Consider the following 19813-nt stretch of genomic DNA (forward strand, 5'->3'; position numbering starts at 1 on the left):
TATATTATTTCTTTTGAAATATTTTTTATAGTGTTTACATATTTTAAACATTAGTTCAAACCATTATTATTCCAAAGTTAAGTTTGGTTCTCACAATAGGGATAACTCAGTTCCGTTTTCTTTTTACAAAATATGATAAAAACACTAAGAATTTTAGGGGCGCTGGCACTTTTTAAAAGATTTCCATCATATTTGGACTTTTTAAAATGTGCTGCCAGCCCCCTTAAAACATTCAGCGTTTTTTATAATAATGATGATTCGTATGATGCCGTTCCAACCTTTGAGATGATTGGTCTGAGAGGTAAATCGGCAACGTCGTCTGTTTTAAGCTTGTGTACTTTGACAGTACCATACAGTTTGCCAGGGGCTGAGTCAGTGGGATATAGGCTCGTGGTGGAGAGCGGTCATGCACCAGTGAAAAAGGACGATTCTACGATTCCTTTTAAAACCAAACAACTCGGCAATTATTACAAACTAGTCGTTAACCCGTGGAAGAATCCATGGGGTCGCCTGTCCTTTATATATCGCATTTCATGTTTTCGTAACAGGAAGCGTCTTTAATGGCAGACAGACAGACGACGGCTATTATTAACTAGCCGTTAACCCGTGGAAAAATCCACGGGGTCGCCCGTCCCTTATATATCGCATTTCGTGTTTCGTGTTTCTGTAACAGGACGCGGTTTTCGCGGACAGACAGACAAAATACGGCTATTATTAAAGAGAAGAGAAGAAGGACAGCAGAAGCATTCCTTCACTTCTTACAGAATTTAAATGCTTGTAACCGGATTTTTAACATGTCCACAACAGATTGTGCGTTTTTAACAGCTTTTGTAATTAAGATGCATCGAACCCGTTGATGATAATTTCTGCTTCGTTGCTTAAATAGTGGTAAAGTTGAACGATTCAGGAAGCGTGGACTGGTTTTAAATCTAACAACTTTGAGGAAATCTTCACATCCGCAGGATCAATGCCTCGTTTCAACTGAATTGCCACTTGATTTGAAAACTTTTTATTGTACAAACTTTGTTTTAATAAGAAATAACAAAAATCCAAAATAAACAAAATTTTCGTCGAACAAAATTTTTCGCGGACTAAAATGACGAAAACTTCAGGTGTCCGAAAAATTTTGTCGGACAAAACTTTTGTCCGACAAAGTTTTCGTCCAATTAGGTGAAAACACAGAAAACAGCCCGTCCAGCTAAAAAAATCGCTCAGCAATTTTATTTTGCGGAATAAGTCTGGTGTAGCTACCTGCTTTTGGCATAAGAATTACTAATTAAGAATTTTGTTGTAGCTGGCTAAACTGTATCACACATGCTTTTAGGCTTAATACGCTTTTCAAAAAAACTACATTGCATCTTTGGTTTACAGAACACAGAATACACTCTGTAAAAAGGCTAGGTAACTGTTACCCGCCGTTGAACACCCGGATGAGTGATTAATAAGAGCCGTCAACTGCGCAACATATTCAGGTAAAGCGCTTTAGTAAAGTTATGTAGTATGTAGTAAATCAAATGAAGTGCACACAACTTTATGGTGTGTCCAGTGTAATATGTTTTTTATCAAATAACTTTCCACAACTTAAGCTGAAATAAAAACACAGATTACAATTTGTTGTTACCCCGTCATAGCAAAAACTTTCTGGCAAACCTTTTTTATTTTTCGGATAATGTTCCCGGTGAGTGTTAGCTGACCATTTAGTACGGGTAAATAATGTGACACATCCATACAGATGTAATACCAATTTACCATGTCACACATGAGTATAGGCGTAACACTATTTTTCAAAAGAACTTCATCGCAAATTCGGTTAAAAAAAGTCCAGGAAACCGCTGTTGTTATCATGTTCAGTTAAAAAAATACTCAGCAATTTTATTTTGCACCATAAGTTTTCATAACAGTAATAAAAGTGGTATCTGCCTAACTTCATTTAGCATAAGAATTAAGAATTGTGTTGCAGCCAAACTGCATTTGGCTACTTTCACTTTTTGGTCAGAAGTAGCTAAGGAGCTAGCTAGGTAAACACAACTTTAACATAAAAATAAATAATACTGGCTAGGATATAAAGCTGTTATACTAAACTGAATAGTAATAACTAAGGCTAGCTAGCTAGCTGATTGTAGAATGCTCCTTAAAAATCTTCGTTCCTAGCCAAAAATCAAGAAATTTTTGGGTTTGAGATTTGTACTTAGCTACAAAACGTGAGAATATATTTATCTTAACATGTAAAAATATGTAAAAAAACAAAAATGAAAACCTTTTTGAAGACAAAAACAGATTAACCGTCAATGCCACAGCTTTTAAAATGGCCGTAGCTCAGATTGCTTTATCTTTCCTTCATTGGTAAAAATCTGATTCTGCGGGGTTTTCCCAAAATTTTCTGATAAAAGCCGCGCACAACCATTTTGAATATACAGAATACGGCTATTATTAAAGAGAAGATGGACAACAGAAGTGATAACCATTAAAAGAAATAAACTAACACTAAATACACAAGAGAAATCAGTGTCATTAAGGCTTTTTAACTAACTATACATAGATTTCCATAGATTGTAATGGCAATATAATGTGTGTTACGAGTAAGTTATGTGTGTTTGAGAATGTATTTACAGTCTCTGTGGATAAAGAAGTAAAAAAATTGTTGGAAAAAAACTTCATAAAAGACTGCATGTAATGATTGCATGATCCTTCTCTAAAGTGACCCTGTTCATTTAGGTGCAGTGATGGGTTGTATGAAGAAAAAAGTGCCAGCTTGTATAAGAATCGTGTTTTCAGTGTAAATTTAGCTGATTACTTATACAAGACTAGTTGATAAAGCCCATGTGAAAATCCACTAAGGCAGAAGAACAATGGAAAAATAGGTTGCTTTAGATTTTTTGCCGACGTCAGCAGTGCATATACAAAAAGAAAATTGGTTAAAATTAGTCATTCGTTGTCTGTAAGGTGTGGAGGTTGAAACGTTGACCAAAATAATGTATGGTATCGTATGTTTTTGACAAACGCTTAGGGAGATATAAGGGCTTAAAAATTTTTCTGACGTCAGCAAAGTCCCTACCAAAAGTTCCAAAAAATTTCTTAATTCGTACAGCCGATGCATTCATCGTATAGATCTTGAAATGCAGATCAAGAAAATGTATAGGAACATGGACTTTTGACAAACGGTTGCAGAGATATTGGGGTTTGAAGGTTTTGTGATGACGTCCTCAACCTTTCCATTCCGAAACGGATTCGGGGACCCAGGCTTGGGAAACTTACCCAAATTGGTCCCGGGTGGTCCCTAGTTACTTACGTGGTGAAAAATCACTGACGTCACCACCTCGTTTTCAAGTTATTTGGCGGTTGCAGAGATATTGGGGTTTGAAGGTTTTGTGATGACGTCCTCAACCTTTCCATTCCGAAACGGATTCGGGGACCCAGGCTTGGGAAACTTACCCAAATTGGTCCCGGGTGGTCCCTAGTTACTTACGTGGTAAAAAATCACTGACGTCACCACCTCGTTTTCAAGTTATTTGGCCTCAAAGCTTTAAGTGCACTGTAATGGCTTCATTTATTTAATATAGAATATTAACGTTGAAGTAGTCTTATTGACGTCGCGCCGTAACGTCAGAAAATTTAACATATTAGACATGCATTTTTCAGTTACTTCAAAGAAAATTTCGGTAAGATCAAAGGAAAATGAACATATCCACTTTGCCTGTTATATATATATATATAATGTATATAAGATAAATGTTTATCATTCATTTATTTTTTATGTTAAAAAATAATTATTTGAGGAAACTTATTTTTTTTAGGAAAATCTTTGTAAAACATTCACATAACTATTTAAGTAATTTTGTTTAGATAAATGCTGTAATGCCAAAAGGAAAATACTGGGTTAGGCAGCCAATGGTAAGTTTTTATTAAATTTGATTTGAGATTTGAAATTTGATTTGAGGTTTAATTTGAAAAAAAATATAAAAGTAATGTTGTGTAGTGGGTTGCACGTACTATTACTTTCAGTTAAAAAGTCCAAAAATCAACGTGATAGAATATAATTAATTGGATATAACAATTTAATTGCTATGTTGTGCTTTTTTTATGGTTTATAGAGAACAGACAAAAGATATTGCCGACAGAAACGATGGTGAAAGCATTAGAGAACAAAGAATCTTTACAACAAGTGAAGGTTAGTCCGAACATATTAACTGTTTTCATGTTAGAGAAATGCTCGAATGTTCGTTGTTATCAATCTCAAGAAACCCTTTCGTATTAACGAATAAGATTTGTTCCATTTTTATTTATCTTATCTTTAGTGAAGAAACTCAAAGTCGCGATAACCTAGATTCACAGCAAGCATGACGAATTCATGGTGGTTCAGTTAAATTTAAAATATAAAATTATTGATAGATAGACAATTGTCAACCAGGCCTTAACTTTTGCAATCTTAAAGTTAAAGTCCAATTGACAAGTAAAAATTAGGGCCTAAAAATATTTTTCCGTTCGACTTCCTTTTGAATATTTTTCATTTTGTGTCGTAGTGTAAAACGTTTGAAATATTTTTTTGCATATTGGGAAAAGCTGCCAAAAGGGAACAAATCCATAGTTCAGCTTGTTTTGATTAACCACAAAAAAAGCTTAGGGATGAATTTCCCGTATTTAAAAGCAATCCATACACATTGTTTCAGTAAATTCGGTCTTTGAAAAAAACACGTTTGGGGAGATAATTTACCCGCATTAAGAAGCAATCCATACAAGCAATCCATGATATTCAGTTCTTTTAGTAAATTCGGTCTTTAGAAAAAACATTTACGGAGATAATTTACCGGTATTAAGAAGCAATCCATACATATAAAATTCAGTTGTTTTAGTAAATTCGATTTTTGAAATATATATATATATATATATGAACACAAATTGTAGCTATAGGAATAACCAACAAGATAGATGACTACATCAAGAATTAAGTAAAAAGATTTTATTATTTAAAATTTTCGTCAGTTCATCGACTGACTTCTTCAGTATCGCTTACAATACAGTATTAACAATTAAAATATCTTATATAGTGATAAAAATAAATTATATACAATTAAATACACAAGGGTTTAAAACTGGTTTCCATCACCATCATCCTACTATCAACTTAACACACGGTTTCTACAACTTGCATTTTTCTGTTCTTTTAGTTCTATTCCAGTCATGAGAACCATTAAGTCCCTGATGTTGTGTGACGAGTGTCCCTATCCAGAATTTTTCTTTATCTAATAGCAAACTATCAATTTGCCTGTTTGTTAAATTCTCTCCATTGTTCACAACATCAACTATAATAAACCCAATATTTTGCACGGAGGCATTAGGGCATTCATCAATAAAATGTTTCACAACTTTGCAAGATGGTATCTTCTTTTTAATGTGGGATTTGTAATTCGAAAGTCGAGGCTTCCAAGCAATGTAAAAATATATAAAAAAACAAGGACAGACTTAGCAACGTCAACGTTACGCAACTTTCAAAATGGCCGTAATAACACTGCTCTCTGCTTTACACATCCCTTTGTCGTGGCTGCAAAATCTCGGATTGGTTTTTCAAAAAAAATCAGGCGTTGCAATTGAATGCTACACGCGGGAGAATAAAACAAAGTCGGTAAATATATATCGCATTTGGTATTTTGTGCAGATATAAGAATTTCGTGATTAATTAACAGGACGCGCTTTTCGCGGACAAACAGGCAAAATACCGCTATTAATAAAAAGACTAACGATATCATACGTCTATTGGTTTTTCGGTCAGTTGCTCATAAAGTTGATCTTGTTAACTCACCATATGATTTTTTAACAATAGCCAATAATAATTACATTATTTAGAACTATTTTCAGCTTTTGTACTCTGATCCTAACTTCAATGGAATATCAAATCTACGGAGACTCTTTAAATGAGATAAATTTTATACTTATGCCTTTTTGGAACATCTTTGTTCCATGTAAATAGAAGTTTTGACTTTTAATTTGGAATTCTTCCATCTTTTTCCTAATGATACGTTATATTACTGACATGCCTTCTACAGAATTTCAGCCTAAGAGCCTTTGCCGAAAAAAAGTTATGACCTGTCAAATTTTAACTACAAACAATGGAATAATTTCATCGTAAACGGCTCTAAACTTTAATGTGATATAGCTTCTCTACGGCAGCAGCTTCTTCAGTCGGACAAAAATCATTGGAACATTTAAATTTTTATGCATCTAAGAATTCATTTGGTTTAAGAACTAATCAAGCTATACTATTGAAATACTGCACCGAAAAAAAGAAATAAAAAACACACGTAATGTCTTTGGATTGATTGGCCTGCTTTAGCGCTTTTGATGCGTCATTTTCAGGGAGGACACTTGTTTCTACTGCTGCACGGATAAGTACATAACAGTAAAGCCCGGTAAATTTATAGTATAATGCCTTGCCTCAGATTTGCATTTTTTAGGACTTGTGATATGTAATTTCGCGGGGGTATTAGTCCAAAATATCTTTTCTATTGGCTATCGGTGGGCATAGAACACCACCGCCTGTTCAATATATTGTACAAAAACGCCTCTTTGTTTAGCCTGCAATAGGGCCGTTATTATGTCTTGTTGCAAAAGGATATTTGAGCGAAATATCGTTTCTGTTTGTGTATGGATGTGTATCCAACCTCAAACTTTGTCTACTTTATAAAAACAGCTTTCCGTAAATGGCAGTTATGCGAAATATTCTGGAATATTACGTTGGTTATGGCCATCGACAGAAAAAATATGTAGTTTTTATGAAGCGACAGACATTATTATGAAGGTATTATGCAGTATTATGCGATATTACGTTGGTATGGCCATCGACAGAAAATTTATGTACTTTTTATGAATTATGAAGGTATTATGCAGTATTATGCAGTATTATGCGATATTACGTTAATATGGCCATCGACAGAAAATTTATGTGTTTTTTATGAATTATGAAGGTATTATGCAGTATTATGCGATATTACGTTGTTATGGCCATCGACAGAAAATTTAAGTACTTTTTTTGAATTATAAAGGTATTATGCAGTATTATGCAGTATTATGCGATATTACGTTGTTATGGCCATCGACAGAAAATTTAAGTACTTTTTTTGAATTATAAAGGTATTATGCAGTATTATGCAGTATTATGCGATATTACGTTGGTATGGCCATCGACAGAAAATTTAAGTACTTTTTTTGAATTATAAAGGTATTATGCAGTATTATGCAGTATTATGCGATATTACGTTGTTATGGCCATCGACAGAAAATTTAAGTACTTTTTTTGAATTATAAAGGTATTATGCAGTATTATGCAGTATTATGCGATATTACGTTGGTATGGCCATCGACAGAAAATTTATGTGTTTTTTATGAATTATGAAGGTATTATGCAGTATTATGCGATATTACGTTGTTATGGCCATCGACAGAAAATTTATGTACTTTTTTTGAATTATAAAGGTATTATGCAGTATTATGCAGTATTATGCGATATTACGTTGTTATGGCCATCGACAGAAAATTTAAGTACTTTTTTTGAATTATAAAGGTATTATGCAGTATTATGCAGTATTATGCGATATTACGTTGGTATGGCCATCGACAGAAAATTTATGTGTTTTTTATGAATTATGAAGGTATTATGCAGTATTATGCGATATTACGTTGTTATGGCCATCGACAGAAAATTTATGTACTTTTTTTGAATTATAAAGGTATTATGCAGTATTATGCAGTATTATGCGATATTACGTTGGTATGGCCATCGACAGAAAATTTATGTGTTTTTTATGAATTATGAAGGTATTATGCAGTATTATGCGATATTACGTTGTTATGGCCATCGACAGAAAATTTATGTACTTTTTTTGAATTATAAAGGTATTATGCAGTATTATGCAGTATTATGCGATATTACGTTGGTTATGGATTATTGACAGAAAAAATATGTATTTTTTATGTAACGACAGAGAGTATTATGAAGGTATTATGCAGTATTATGCGATATTACGTTGGTATGGCCATCGACAGAAAATTTATGTGTTTTTTATGAATTATGAAGGTATTATGCAGTATTATGCGATATTACGTTGTTATGGCCATCGACAGAAAATTTAAGTACTTTTTTTGAATTATAAAGGTATTATGCAGTATTATGCAGTATTATGCGATATTACGTTGGTATGGCCATCGACAGAAAATTTATGTGTTTTTTATGAATTATGAAGGTATTATGCAGTATTATGCGATATTACGTTGTTATGGCCATCGACAGAAAATTTATGTACTTTTTTTGAATTATAAAGGTATTATGCAGTATTATGCAGTATTATGCGATATTACGTTGGTATGGCCATCGACAGAAAATTTATGTGTTTTTTATGAATTATGAAGGTATTATGCAGTATTATGCAGTATTATGCGATATTACGTTGGTATGGCCATCGACAGAAAATTTATGTATTTTTTATGTATTATGAAGGTATTATGCAGTATTATGCAGTATTATGCGATATTACGTTGGTATGGCCATCGACAGAAAAAATATGTATTTTTTATGTAACGACAGAGAGTATTATGAAGGTATTATGCAGTATTATGCGATATTACGTTGGTATGGCCATCGACAGAAAATTTATGTATTTTTTATGAATTATGAAGGTATTATGCAGTATTATGCAGTATTATGCGATATTACGTTGGTATGGCCATCGACAGAAAAAATATGTATTTTTTATGTAACGACAGAGAGTATTATGAAGGTATTATGCAGTATTATGCGATATTACGTTGGTATGGCCATCGACAGAAAATTTATGTATTTTTTTTGAATTATGAAGGTATTATGCAGTATTATGCAGTATTATGCGATATTACGTTGGTATGGCCATCGACAGAAAATTTATGTATTTTTTATGAATTATGAAGGTATTATGCAGTATTATGCGATATTACGTTGGTATGACCATCGACAGAAAAAATATGTATTTGTTATATAGAGAGGATGTCGGATAATGCGGTTTCATTTGTCGGGTCCATTTGGTTGGAGAAGTATGACTGAACGTCTGTCGGACTTTTAATATCGATAAAGTATGAAGGGTACTAGTTATGTTGTACGTCGTGTGTCGGGACCACTTAGCCCGGTGCTAAATGAAGTCGTTCCCCATAATCGGACCATGCGTACATAATTCGGTTGTCCCGGTTGTAAACAGGCCGTTTTCGCAATCTGGGCAGAACATGCCCCAGCCAGCAGGCAAGCGGAAGATAGAGTTCCTTGACAGAAGATGGGTTGGGTCATTATTATGATGATATAGAAGTGTGGTCAACCTTTTGTACGGAAGCCTATTTTTGACTAGTACATGAGCAGGTTTCTTTTTCTTATTTCTGGGCACAATTTTTTTAATGGGGTACTTTATGTGTTAGCTAGGGATAGGTGCTAGCTATATAGGGTAACTACCAAACTAGCTGCTTAGCTGGGCTAGCTAGGCCAGGCTAATAGATGTGTATATTTTACATAACTAGCCCAACAAATATCGAGGGATATATCCTGTCTATTATTGCCATGGCTTAACCCACAGCTATGATAACATTCACTCACCAAAATTAAATCGCCTTCCAGAGAGGAATCACTATTCTGTCCAGATTGTGAAAGTGGCCTAACAGGACAGCCAGATTATGTACACATGGCCTAGTTATGTTTTTTTTTTGCCCTGATTATGTCATGGTCATCAGATTTTGAACGCTAACATGATGGCAAGCTGTGATGGGCATTTTCTTCAAACTTTTGCTAATGAAATATTGACTAGGCATGGCATGGCAAAAGAAAAAAGTCTTGACTTGACATAATTTTTCTCTGGAGGTTAAAACACTATTGAAAACTAGGCATAGCGAAAAAAAGTCTCAACGTAATTCTTAGTATAAACTCATCTTGTAAGTACATTTCAAATATAGTTTGAACTAACTGAATTTCACGGAACTAGATTTTGCGAATAAGTGAGCTCATTTTTATTTTCCTTGGGAATTGAATTCTGTGGATGACCTAAATTATTCGTTTTGCAGAAATAAAGTTTATCGAAAAGTTATTAAACTTACTAATTCCAAAATTTAGTTTGCCGAAATTTCGTTTTATTTGAGAACAATACCAACTTTACCACCAGGGCTATTTGCTTGTCAGAAGTGATGACGAATGATATAAAATCCGGCCTGTCCTGATTATGTTCGTTGTATAAATGCCATATAATATTTTTATAACTGTCGTACATATAAGTGCCAAATAATATAAAAAGTTTTGTACGTAATAAGTCGGCCTGCCCCAATTATGTGCGTTTTTCAGTAACAAATGATATTAGACTGTCGATCATAAACCGACCTGCCCTGATTATGTTTCTTTTATAAGGTGCCAAATAATATTATTTTAACTGTCATACATATAAGCCAGCCTGTCCTGATTATGTTGGCCTGATTATGTATTTTCTGCCCCGTTTTTATTCATATAGAATTGTTCTGCCCAATCTTGGACACTGCCCAATCTTTGAAAAATACCCAGTCTTAGACAGGCTGGCTAGTCTTGTCAGGGTGGGTGGTGTATTACACAGGTCGCAGGTCAAAATTTTAAAATGTTCGAAATTATGACTTGATGCAAATGCAAATAATTTTAACCATTTCCAGTTTTGTGACGCAGCGCCATTCCAAAATACGCAATACAGAGAATTTTTAACACCCTTTCCCTTTATGTATCTTGAATAAAATGTATGAATATAAGCTGCATCTAAACACCTAACGCTGATTAACTGCCCCAACATCTCAGTCTCTTAGTAAACTTAGTTCTTTTTAGAGAATAAATGTTTTCAAAGTCCTTTCTGTAATTGATGATGTTATAACCAATGATTATTGAAAAGTCATCAACCAAATGTCAAAATGAAAAATAATATAATAGAGTGTCATAATACATGATCACAGGTCACACAATAGTTGAATTTAATTGTCTTGGTTACTCAGTAAAAACACACTTATTAATCGAGAATATTGTATTATGGCACATTTTGGTATACAACATCATACACATGGAACGCAATTTGTAAATTTGGGGAATGGATTGGGATGCCGGGTAAGAAAATAAATAAGTAAGGCAGGACAGATAACGCATGCTGCTAGTAATCATAACAAGGTAATCACACCAAAATGCTTGCCCAAGGCAAAGAGGGTAATTTCCTAAGAGTATGCACGTTTTGGTTGCCCCTCACAAGTTTATGTCCTCATGGATCATAATATTGTGAACGGTTTCCAAGGCATGACCCAGATCTCTTCATGCATGAATTACATACTCATATCCTCTATTCACGAGGTACATTTCACAACTAATAATACATTTACTTGTCACTTGTAATTAATGATTAATTATTTAGTTTATTAATTATATACTTATTTAATAATTTATTCTCATGCATGAAGGATATTGTTTCTCTTCCACTTCAATCATGAAGGTACACTGCACTTCACTATAAACCGATAATCACATATGGTGTCTTCTGCACCCAGTAAACATGTGTTATCAATAATCATGAGCTCCCACCGCTGGACAAAAACCTTCACAACTCTCGTAGCCAAATGGTTGTGTAAGGAAACCGTGCGGCTAGAGCAACAGTGCAGCCACAGTGATCAGTGATCGCATGACCACCCATCGACGACTGGGTGATGTGAGCTAATCCAAAAGCTTGATCGTATGCTTGCAGTGCCGGACCAGTGCGTGAAAAGAAGTGCCAGTGATCGGAGGCAAGCATATTCAGCAAGTGTCATCCGGTTTGGCAGCACATAAAAGAAAATAAACATAGTTAGTTCAAGTAAAATTGGAGACATTACCACAGATGATAATGGGTGGGTGGGTGGGAGCTTCAAATCTGAGGAGCTTTATTCTTCAACAACCTCAGTTCTTTATGGCTAAAATTGGACTGACCCATGTGTCATGTATTTATTGACTTGTATTATTAAGCGAGGCAAAACAGATGCATGTTGACCTGGGGCAACTGAGACAATGCTCTAAGCAGATATAATCCAACATGGCTACCTATTAACTGAATCAGAAGTGCCTTATTCTTAACCTTATTTAAGGTACAGTACTAGGTCAGAGCCAGAGTGGTATCTATCATTATACAGGACAGCTAGAAGGTATACTGAAGTCACCACAATTAACATGAGCTAAATATTCATTTAGCTCCATTTTGAGTATTAAGTAAAAAATTTCGGTAACTACATTTTACAGTTATATATCGGTTGCAGGAATGAAGTAACAGAAAATTACTGTGTCATGGACGGAAATGCATAGAAAAAGGCTAGGGTTTTATATTGACCACTTCATGACTTTTTTATATTTTGCTCAATTAAAAGAGTGGCAATGGTGCCTACAGTCCAAATTCAGCAATATTTTTAAATTTTCAATAACAATCGCATAATGGGGGCACTGAATATTTTTTTCCGTCCATGACATTTATAACAGTAATTTTTTTCGTATGGTCTGCACAGTTTGGAATTTTCTGAAGATTTTATACTAACCTATAATTTACAATGCTAGCTATAGTCTACATGCTGATTTGCCCTCCCTTATATTTAATAGTTGAATAAGAGCACTCCAATGTTTTTTCCGTCCATGACTTTTACCATAATTCCATCCATGATGTATAGAACACAGATTCATATTTTGGAAGATGTGTGGATCAAAGAGGCGTTACTTAGGAACAATTTGTATAAAGACTTAACAATGTGCACCAAAATAATAATTTTGTACTTTGTATCCTCAAATAATTATTTTTTTGTTGGGTATTTGCACCACAAGTAGTTTTTAACAGTTAGCTTATAAGGAAGCCAAACAATTGTGGTGTTATAGGGTAAGTAATTCTACACATTCACATGTAAAATGTTTTCCTTTTTAATAATATATTAGTATTAATATTAGTAACTAGTCGCTAGCGCGTGGAAAAATCCTCGGGTTCGCCTATCCTTTTTATACCACATCACGTGCGTCTCTCTATTTACGCAGCTAAGCTACCATTTTGCATGGCGGACAGACGTAAATGGGTATTATAATATAGATGTTCTTGTAACAGGAAAGCCACAAAAACAGAGACTATTTTTGATTTTTCACAATCCTTTTTAATTCTATGAGTCCAAAGTTGTCAACTGAAGGTCCAAGTTGAACTAATCTTTATTTCATAGTAATGAAATTTTTGTGATATTTTTGTATTCGCACTGTCTATTTTGGTTTACGAGGACTCAGTTTGCGCAAATTTGAAAAGAGCTATTTTTCCGTGCATGACAGGGCACTGTCTCAATACAAAGCCATTTAATGATTAGGAAAGTGTAAAAATTGCATGTTTGAATGTGTATTTCATAACTGGACATTCTAGCCTTCAAGAAAAACAATTGTTTATGAATAAGCTCTCGAGTAATTCAGAGAAATACTTATCCAAGGTAACAAAAATAAAAATTGTTTTTTATATGATTCCATCCATGACAGGGTTTGTTCTGCAAATTACACAACTTGAGTAGCAATTCCAATGATTTTGTTGTAATGACCCTTGTGTATATGGTTTAATTAGAAAAAATAATAGCTCCTGTATTGTTTAAAAATACTCTCTAATTTTCTGTCCATGGCAAAACGGTACTTTTCAATATTCATCAACCGCTATTTTTATTTATTGATAGCGACATCAGAAGAGCGTAGGGGACTCAGGTCGTAATAATTAGGCTAAAGATGAACATGTTCTCCTTGACTTTTTTTTAATAGACTCATGGACCCCACTTTAGTGTTGAGATTGAATTTAAAAACACACATTCTAAAAAACTTTTTTTTAAACGTGAAAAAAACTACAAAATATATGCACGAATAAGAAACAGGAGTTAGGAGTTAAGTTTATATCCCATAGAAATAAGCAAATTATCGAGTTAACCTCTTGCCCAGTAAAAAGGTATTTGTTCAACAGCGATTAAAAGTAAGAATATATAATACAGACTTAGGGACGAGGTAAAATTACCTCTTTAAACGAAACAAAAGATATGTAAAACAAAAAATGAATACTTATTAAACACCACCAAACAATGGTTTTGCAAGTACCATATAAGTGTGAAAGTATTTCTGATAAACTGGCAATTGTTTTTTAATTTTTTTTCTCATATTATCTTCTGCCTGTGTCTAATTTTGGAAATGAATGCCAACTTCATCACAGGTTTTTTTTAGTCTAACCTAAGCGCAGGTCGAATTTATGTGTTTAAGGCGCTGCATCACTTAAAAGGGCTACCGAAATGATTGCGCATGTTGAATGTTAAAAAATAACAAAAGCAAGCTAAAAATATATGGTATACAGTACCGCCTGAATGTAATGTTACATGTGCATAATAGTTATCACCTTTACGTGAGCTTTCAGTAGCGTCAGAACTTTCGTTTTTATTATATATCCATTGTTAAATACATGATCTATTTTTGCATGTCAAAAACAATAGAGTCGTGTCCCACACGTGAAGTTTAACGATCGCATGAAATTTTCGTGTGGCTTATTGTTTTTTATAATTACCGCAGCTGCTAAGGGATTAACATAAAAAAAATGTTTAAAAAGTTAATTACCCTTCGTGTCTCTATTGTTTCAGCACACGAACATCTTTTATTCACACATGAATTTATTTGTTAAGTATCTCCGATTTCGTAAACGCGTAAGCGAATGTTATTGTTCTGCACACGAAAGAAATGTTATATGTTTTGTCTATACATGCAACGAGTTATAAAGATTTAAAAATTTAAGAACGAAAAGCGGCGGTAGATATGCTTTTTTAGATCGGGTTTTAAAATTTTAAGAACGGCGATAGAAAAGCTTTGTTAGATCGCATTTTAAAAATTTAAGAACGAAAAGCAGCGATAGATATGCTTTTTTAGATCGCTTTTTAAAAGTTTAAAAACGACGAACGGCGATAGAAAAGCTTCATTAGATTGCATTTTAAAAGCTTCAGAACGAAAAGCGGCGATAGAAATGCTTTTTTAGATCGCATTTTAAAAATTTAAGAACAAAGTTTTTATTAAATATTTATCTTGAAAAAAACTTTTTTTAGCGCAATGAAAAAAATAAATATTTCTGAGAATATATAAATAAAAATTTTTAACACGATAAGAAAAAGCACTTGCAAAAAAACTTTTTTATTTTTAATGATTATAAATACCTATACTTTTGAGCACAGTAAAAAGAGTGTTAATATTATTCCGGAATATTATAAACTATATCACATAACATACAGTCCACAGAATTTCATCAAACAGACATTGCCCGCTTTAGTTTGTTTTTTAGAGCTTCCTTTGAACTTTCTGATATGATTTTTGCACCAGACACAAAAAGAATTAGAAAGTACTGTACACTCTGAATGTAATTTGCCGCGTACATACTAATATCACACTTTTGCGTGGAGTACGGCAGTTATCTTTTTGTTATAATTAAATCTCTAAAGGGCTTTGTGATTTATATTTGCGTGTTTCAAAACATTTATTCCTTTTAAAAAAGAATATACACAAAAGTAGTTACGTAGTGAAACAAAAGTTTAATTTTTTATGTAATTTATAAGAAAAATTAGCTATACTTTTACCAAAATAGTTATAATTAATACAAGTGAAAAACAAGACAGATTATTATTGTAGTAACACTCCATCAACATCTTTTCTTATGATTATTCTATATCCTTGAAAATATGCTAGCAGAAATTTAATATATAGAAAAAGCAAATAACACGTTGGAATACGCTTGTTATAAATTTTAAATTCTCTGTTATGAATTTCAAATATATTATTTTAATGCTGTGAAAGACATTTTAAGGACACATTCATTAAAAAAGACTACTACTAAATTTGTTTGGAAAAGTGTAGTTTTTTAAAATTATTGATTTTTGCTTCCAAATATTGCATCAATTGAGCTTTTAATGGTGTTCTAAGCTTTCAGTATGTATTTTATGCAAGATTTTTGGAAATTTTTATAAAAATAAAACCACCAGGCAAAGGAGAAATGAAAAAAAGAGCCTCTGTGACAATAAATAATATTGAGCAAAATACAAGCATTTAAAATTTTCCATTTTTGAGCGCAAAGTTCATTTTTTGACATGATAGACGGGTATCGGTAGTGTCATTTTAAGGAAATAACATATCATATGGAAGCTAAACGTGCTGTGTCTTTTCGTCTTCCTACTGTTAGTGTATTATTATCAGCTTATTATGTATAAATATGTATAACTGTAACTTGCGTAAGTAATTATGACGCCAACCAAAAAGACTCTTCTGCATGACAAACTTTTTTGTTGTGCTTGAAATAGATTTTTGCTGCACCAAAAAACTGTTGTAGTTAGTCTGCAGCCATTTGAATTGAGAACGGCATTCAACAATGCCGTCGTAAATGCCCTCATAATTTGCACTAATGACGGCATTTTTTTTTTAATTTAAAACCAAAAATTACCGGAAAACACTTCAATTTTTATTACTAACTTCTTGTGAAGAAAAAAATTAAAATTGAATAAAAATAAGTATTTTTGGAAAACAAAACAATGAACACGCAAGACGTGACTTTTTATTATGGTCAAGGAAAAACAATATTAAATTGGACTTATTCCTGTCTTGGATGCGAGGTTAACAAAATAATGATGCAACGAAAATATTTTGTAAAATATGTGGAGAGTTTTTTGCACAGAAAAATTTTCGCTCAATGCAAAAGGAAGAGTTCAAGGTTAAGTTGACAAGTTTATAGTATTTAAAAATAATTTGATAAAAGCTATATTTTTTTCACGGCCTGAAAAAGATACATTAATGCAATAATTCATAACACACATAATACGTAAAAAGAGTTGTTATAAAAAACTTTATTTAGACATTTCTTTAGTGTATTTGTTACATGTTGATACTTTTATTATATGTTTATTATATATTTTCATCACCCGACTTTGTTTAAAAGGAATATTATAGTCTCTTAAAAAATGCAGTTGTACTTCATTCCAGTGACGGCAATTTTTTTGCCATTGTATCACCTTACATGGACAGCAAAAATTTAATTAAAATTGCCGTCGCACTAAAGTTTAGATTCCCATGGCTGGTTTGAAGACTACCAAACAGGACTGATAATGCTAAAAAGTCGCTGTAGCTCACTGGAAAACTGGTAAAACAGGTCCTTAGAAGGCCCCTTAGCTTGCTTAAAAACTATCAAAATGGTACTGTAGAAGGTTAATATGACACCATAACTATTAAAACAGGTCAATAGAAGGTTATTACTGTAATTTGATTGAAAACTGTTAAAACGGTACCAGGGTAGGGTAATATATATGATGCCATAGTTTGCTTTAAAACTATAAAAATTGGGCTGTAGACGGCTAATACAAAACCTTGCTTTGATTAAAAATGGTCTAAACAGTACCGTAGAAGGTAAATATGGTACCCTAATTCCCTAGAAAACTAGCAATACGGGACTGTACCTAGAAGACAAAAAACAGTGCCGTTAGTTGTTTAAAAATATCAAAATGGTTCTATAAAAGACTAGTATAGCTTCTTCACAGAAAATCCCGTGTAACATAACCAGCTGTTAAACACACTCACCTTTTTTCAAGTTTTACACATGCACAAAAACACAATGAAACTTTGAAGTAATGTTTGGATTGGCACTCAAACCTAAATGAGCAAGTAAACATGTGAAACCAAGTAGTCAACCAGGGATGGGTTATCCTTCACACTACGAAACATTCATTTAAACAGATTTGTGCACACTTAGCAGGAGATTATGTCCAACTTCTTGTAACATCGGGCGTTATTGTTACTATAAATTATTTTTCTTCCATTATGACGAATAGGGCAGATATGAAGGAGAGAATGACAGAAACATAAGCAGTAAAATCTTTTGTTGCTTAAAAGAAAGTATGACTAAATTGCTTGTCAGAAGCAAATAACATTTTGTGGCAAAGTTGTTGGCTTTATTGTGCATTTTGTACAGTCATTTTATTGAAATATTACAAAGAAAACATTCAAAGTTATTTATAAAAAAAAAAATACTAATATTTTCCTGGATTTATTTTTTTTTCACGTTGTTTTATAATTAAACATTATGCTCTATTTGAAATGATTTTTGAAGTGTCCTGTCCAGGTCCATTGTTTTGTTTGTTTTTAAAATGCCGGCCCATTTTGTGAAAAACACTGCACATTATATTTCGAAGCTAGCATTCACAACAGATATTCAACTTTCCTTGGCCTAACTTTCAACATTTATGCATCAATGTTTATATACTTATATTTTTTCTACCTCTATCTTTCAGCACTCAAAATATATGGCAGTGTGTCACACAATTCGAACAAAGGAAGGTATATCAAGTTTTCTTTTGCCTTCGGAGAATGGTGATGAATATGTCACAGCGTTTAAGTATGACAATAATAAAGTGGAAGTTCATTCGTTAAAAAAAGAATGTGCACCATTATATTTAGAAGAACATACATCTGTGAATATACTGTCAAATGAATCCTTTACTGCATTATTAGTAGCGGTTACCCAAAATGTGACTACAAGTTGTCTTGATATACGCTTATGGGATGTTGCCAGTGCTCATGGGTTTACTCCTAAAGACATTCACTTAAAAGTGGAGTATAAGAAAGAAGGAAAGTTTCGCTGTACGTATGATGTTCAAAAAGTTCTAAAAGAAGAATTAACACACCATATAGTTGCTACCTATGGAGCTTTGATGTGTTTGATATTAAATGGGAAATATTGTATTTTAATGAAAGCGAGGAAAAATGATTTGGGTGTAATATCGTTTGATGTTAAAACATCATTTCTTTTAACTGATATTTCAAACGTTACTGATGTTCTGTTTTTAAATGAACAACAGAAAACTTATCTAGTTTTGGCTGAAGGTTGTAATGTCAATATCATGCATGTTGATGATGACGGTTTAACTCCTATTCATGTCCTTACTGTACCAATGAAGCGATCAAAAGGTACTGCTATATCTAGATTGCATAAGTTGACATGTTCAAAGTGTTTTGTAATTGATGATGTAGGACATTTGTCATTATTGTGTGTTCCTAACATGATAACACCATTAAAATTTCCCAGTACTGTAGGTGGGCATGGAATATGTGCCATTGTTGGTTTCAAGCATACTTCAGAAGGAATGCTAGCAATTTGTAATAATGAGTATACCATTAATATTTATTCGTTGGCAGATATATTGTGTAGTGTAACAAACTCATGTAATGTTAAACCACATAGAGCACTTTGCAGCCAATTTCCCATCAATTCCTTAACTTTTGTCAGAAGTGATCAATTGGCAATGGCATCCACGGTAAATCAATCCATAACGTTCTGGGGCGGTTTTTCTTCAATATACAATACATAATTTTATCTTTTATTGTTAGTGTACCTTGTATTCTTATCTTTTGTTCTTGATTAACAAAAAATTTATAGAGTTTAAGTAAAAAAGGTTTTTAAATCAGAAATCTCCAAAAAGTTTTTTTCTACCTGTTAAATAAACATTTTCTGCTCAGATAATGCTCTTCAGTTGTATGTACTCTTTAGTAATTTTAAGCCATTAAGGGAACAGAGATTGCTTTAACATATTACTCAGGTATCATTAAGGGAAATTAATTTTTAAGGAACATTTTTGGCAGGACAACAGTAAGTGAATAAGAAGTAAAAAGTTTAAAGTGGACATGTAGGCTTTTCAACAAAATCTTGTAACTTATTATTTTAGGTGTGCCTTTTTGTGTACTGATCAGTCAACTTCTCACAGGAAGCTTAGCCATAAGTCTTGCCAT

General features: G+C 33.0%; 1 protein-coding gene and 2 long non-coding RNA genes across 3 annotated transcripts; all 3 read left to right on the plus strand.

The window, feature by feature from the left end:
• Positions 1–247: 247 nt before the first annotated feature.
• Positions 248–5656, plus strand: LOC130622247 (uncharacterized). Its single transcript, XR_008981029.1, has 2 exons — positions 248–2670; positions 3844–5656. It is a non-coding gene; the product is annotated as an uncharacterized LOC130622247 (long non-coding RNA).
• A 3026-nt stretch (positions 5657–8682) lies between these two features.
• Positions 8683–11310, plus strand: LOC130622717 (uncharacterized). Its single transcript, XR_008981097.1, has 2 exons — positions 8683–8768; positions 8935–11310. It is a non-coding gene; the product is annotated as an uncharacterized LOC130622717 (long non-coding RNA).
• A 6968-nt stretch (positions 11311–18278) lies between these two features.
• LOC130622712 (uncharacterized) lies at positions 18279–19495 on the plus strand. Its single transcript, XM_057438210.1, has one exon. It carries the CDS (start codon positions 18331–18333, stop codon positions 19393–19395), a length of 1065 nt encoding a protein of 354 aa, XP_057294193.1. The 5' UTR covers positions 18279–18330; the 3' UTR covers positions 19396–19495.
• The last annotated feature ends 318 nt before the right edge of the window (positions 19496–19813 follow it).

The sequence above is a fragment of the Hydractinia symbiolongicarpus genome, chromosome 12 (assembly GCF_029227915.1).
Source record: "Hydractinia symbiolongicarpus strain clone_291-10 chromosome 12, HSymV2.1, whole genome shotgun sequence".
Lineage (NCBI taxonomy): Eukaryota > Metazoa > Cnidaria > Hydrozoa > Anthoathecata > Hydractiniidae > Hydractinia > Hydractinia symbiolongicarpus.

Coding starts and splice junctions, on each gene's coding strand:
- LOC130622712 (XM_057438210.1), top strand. CDS start 18,331: ATGGCAGTGTGTCACACAATTCGAACAAAGGAAGGTATATCAAGTTTT.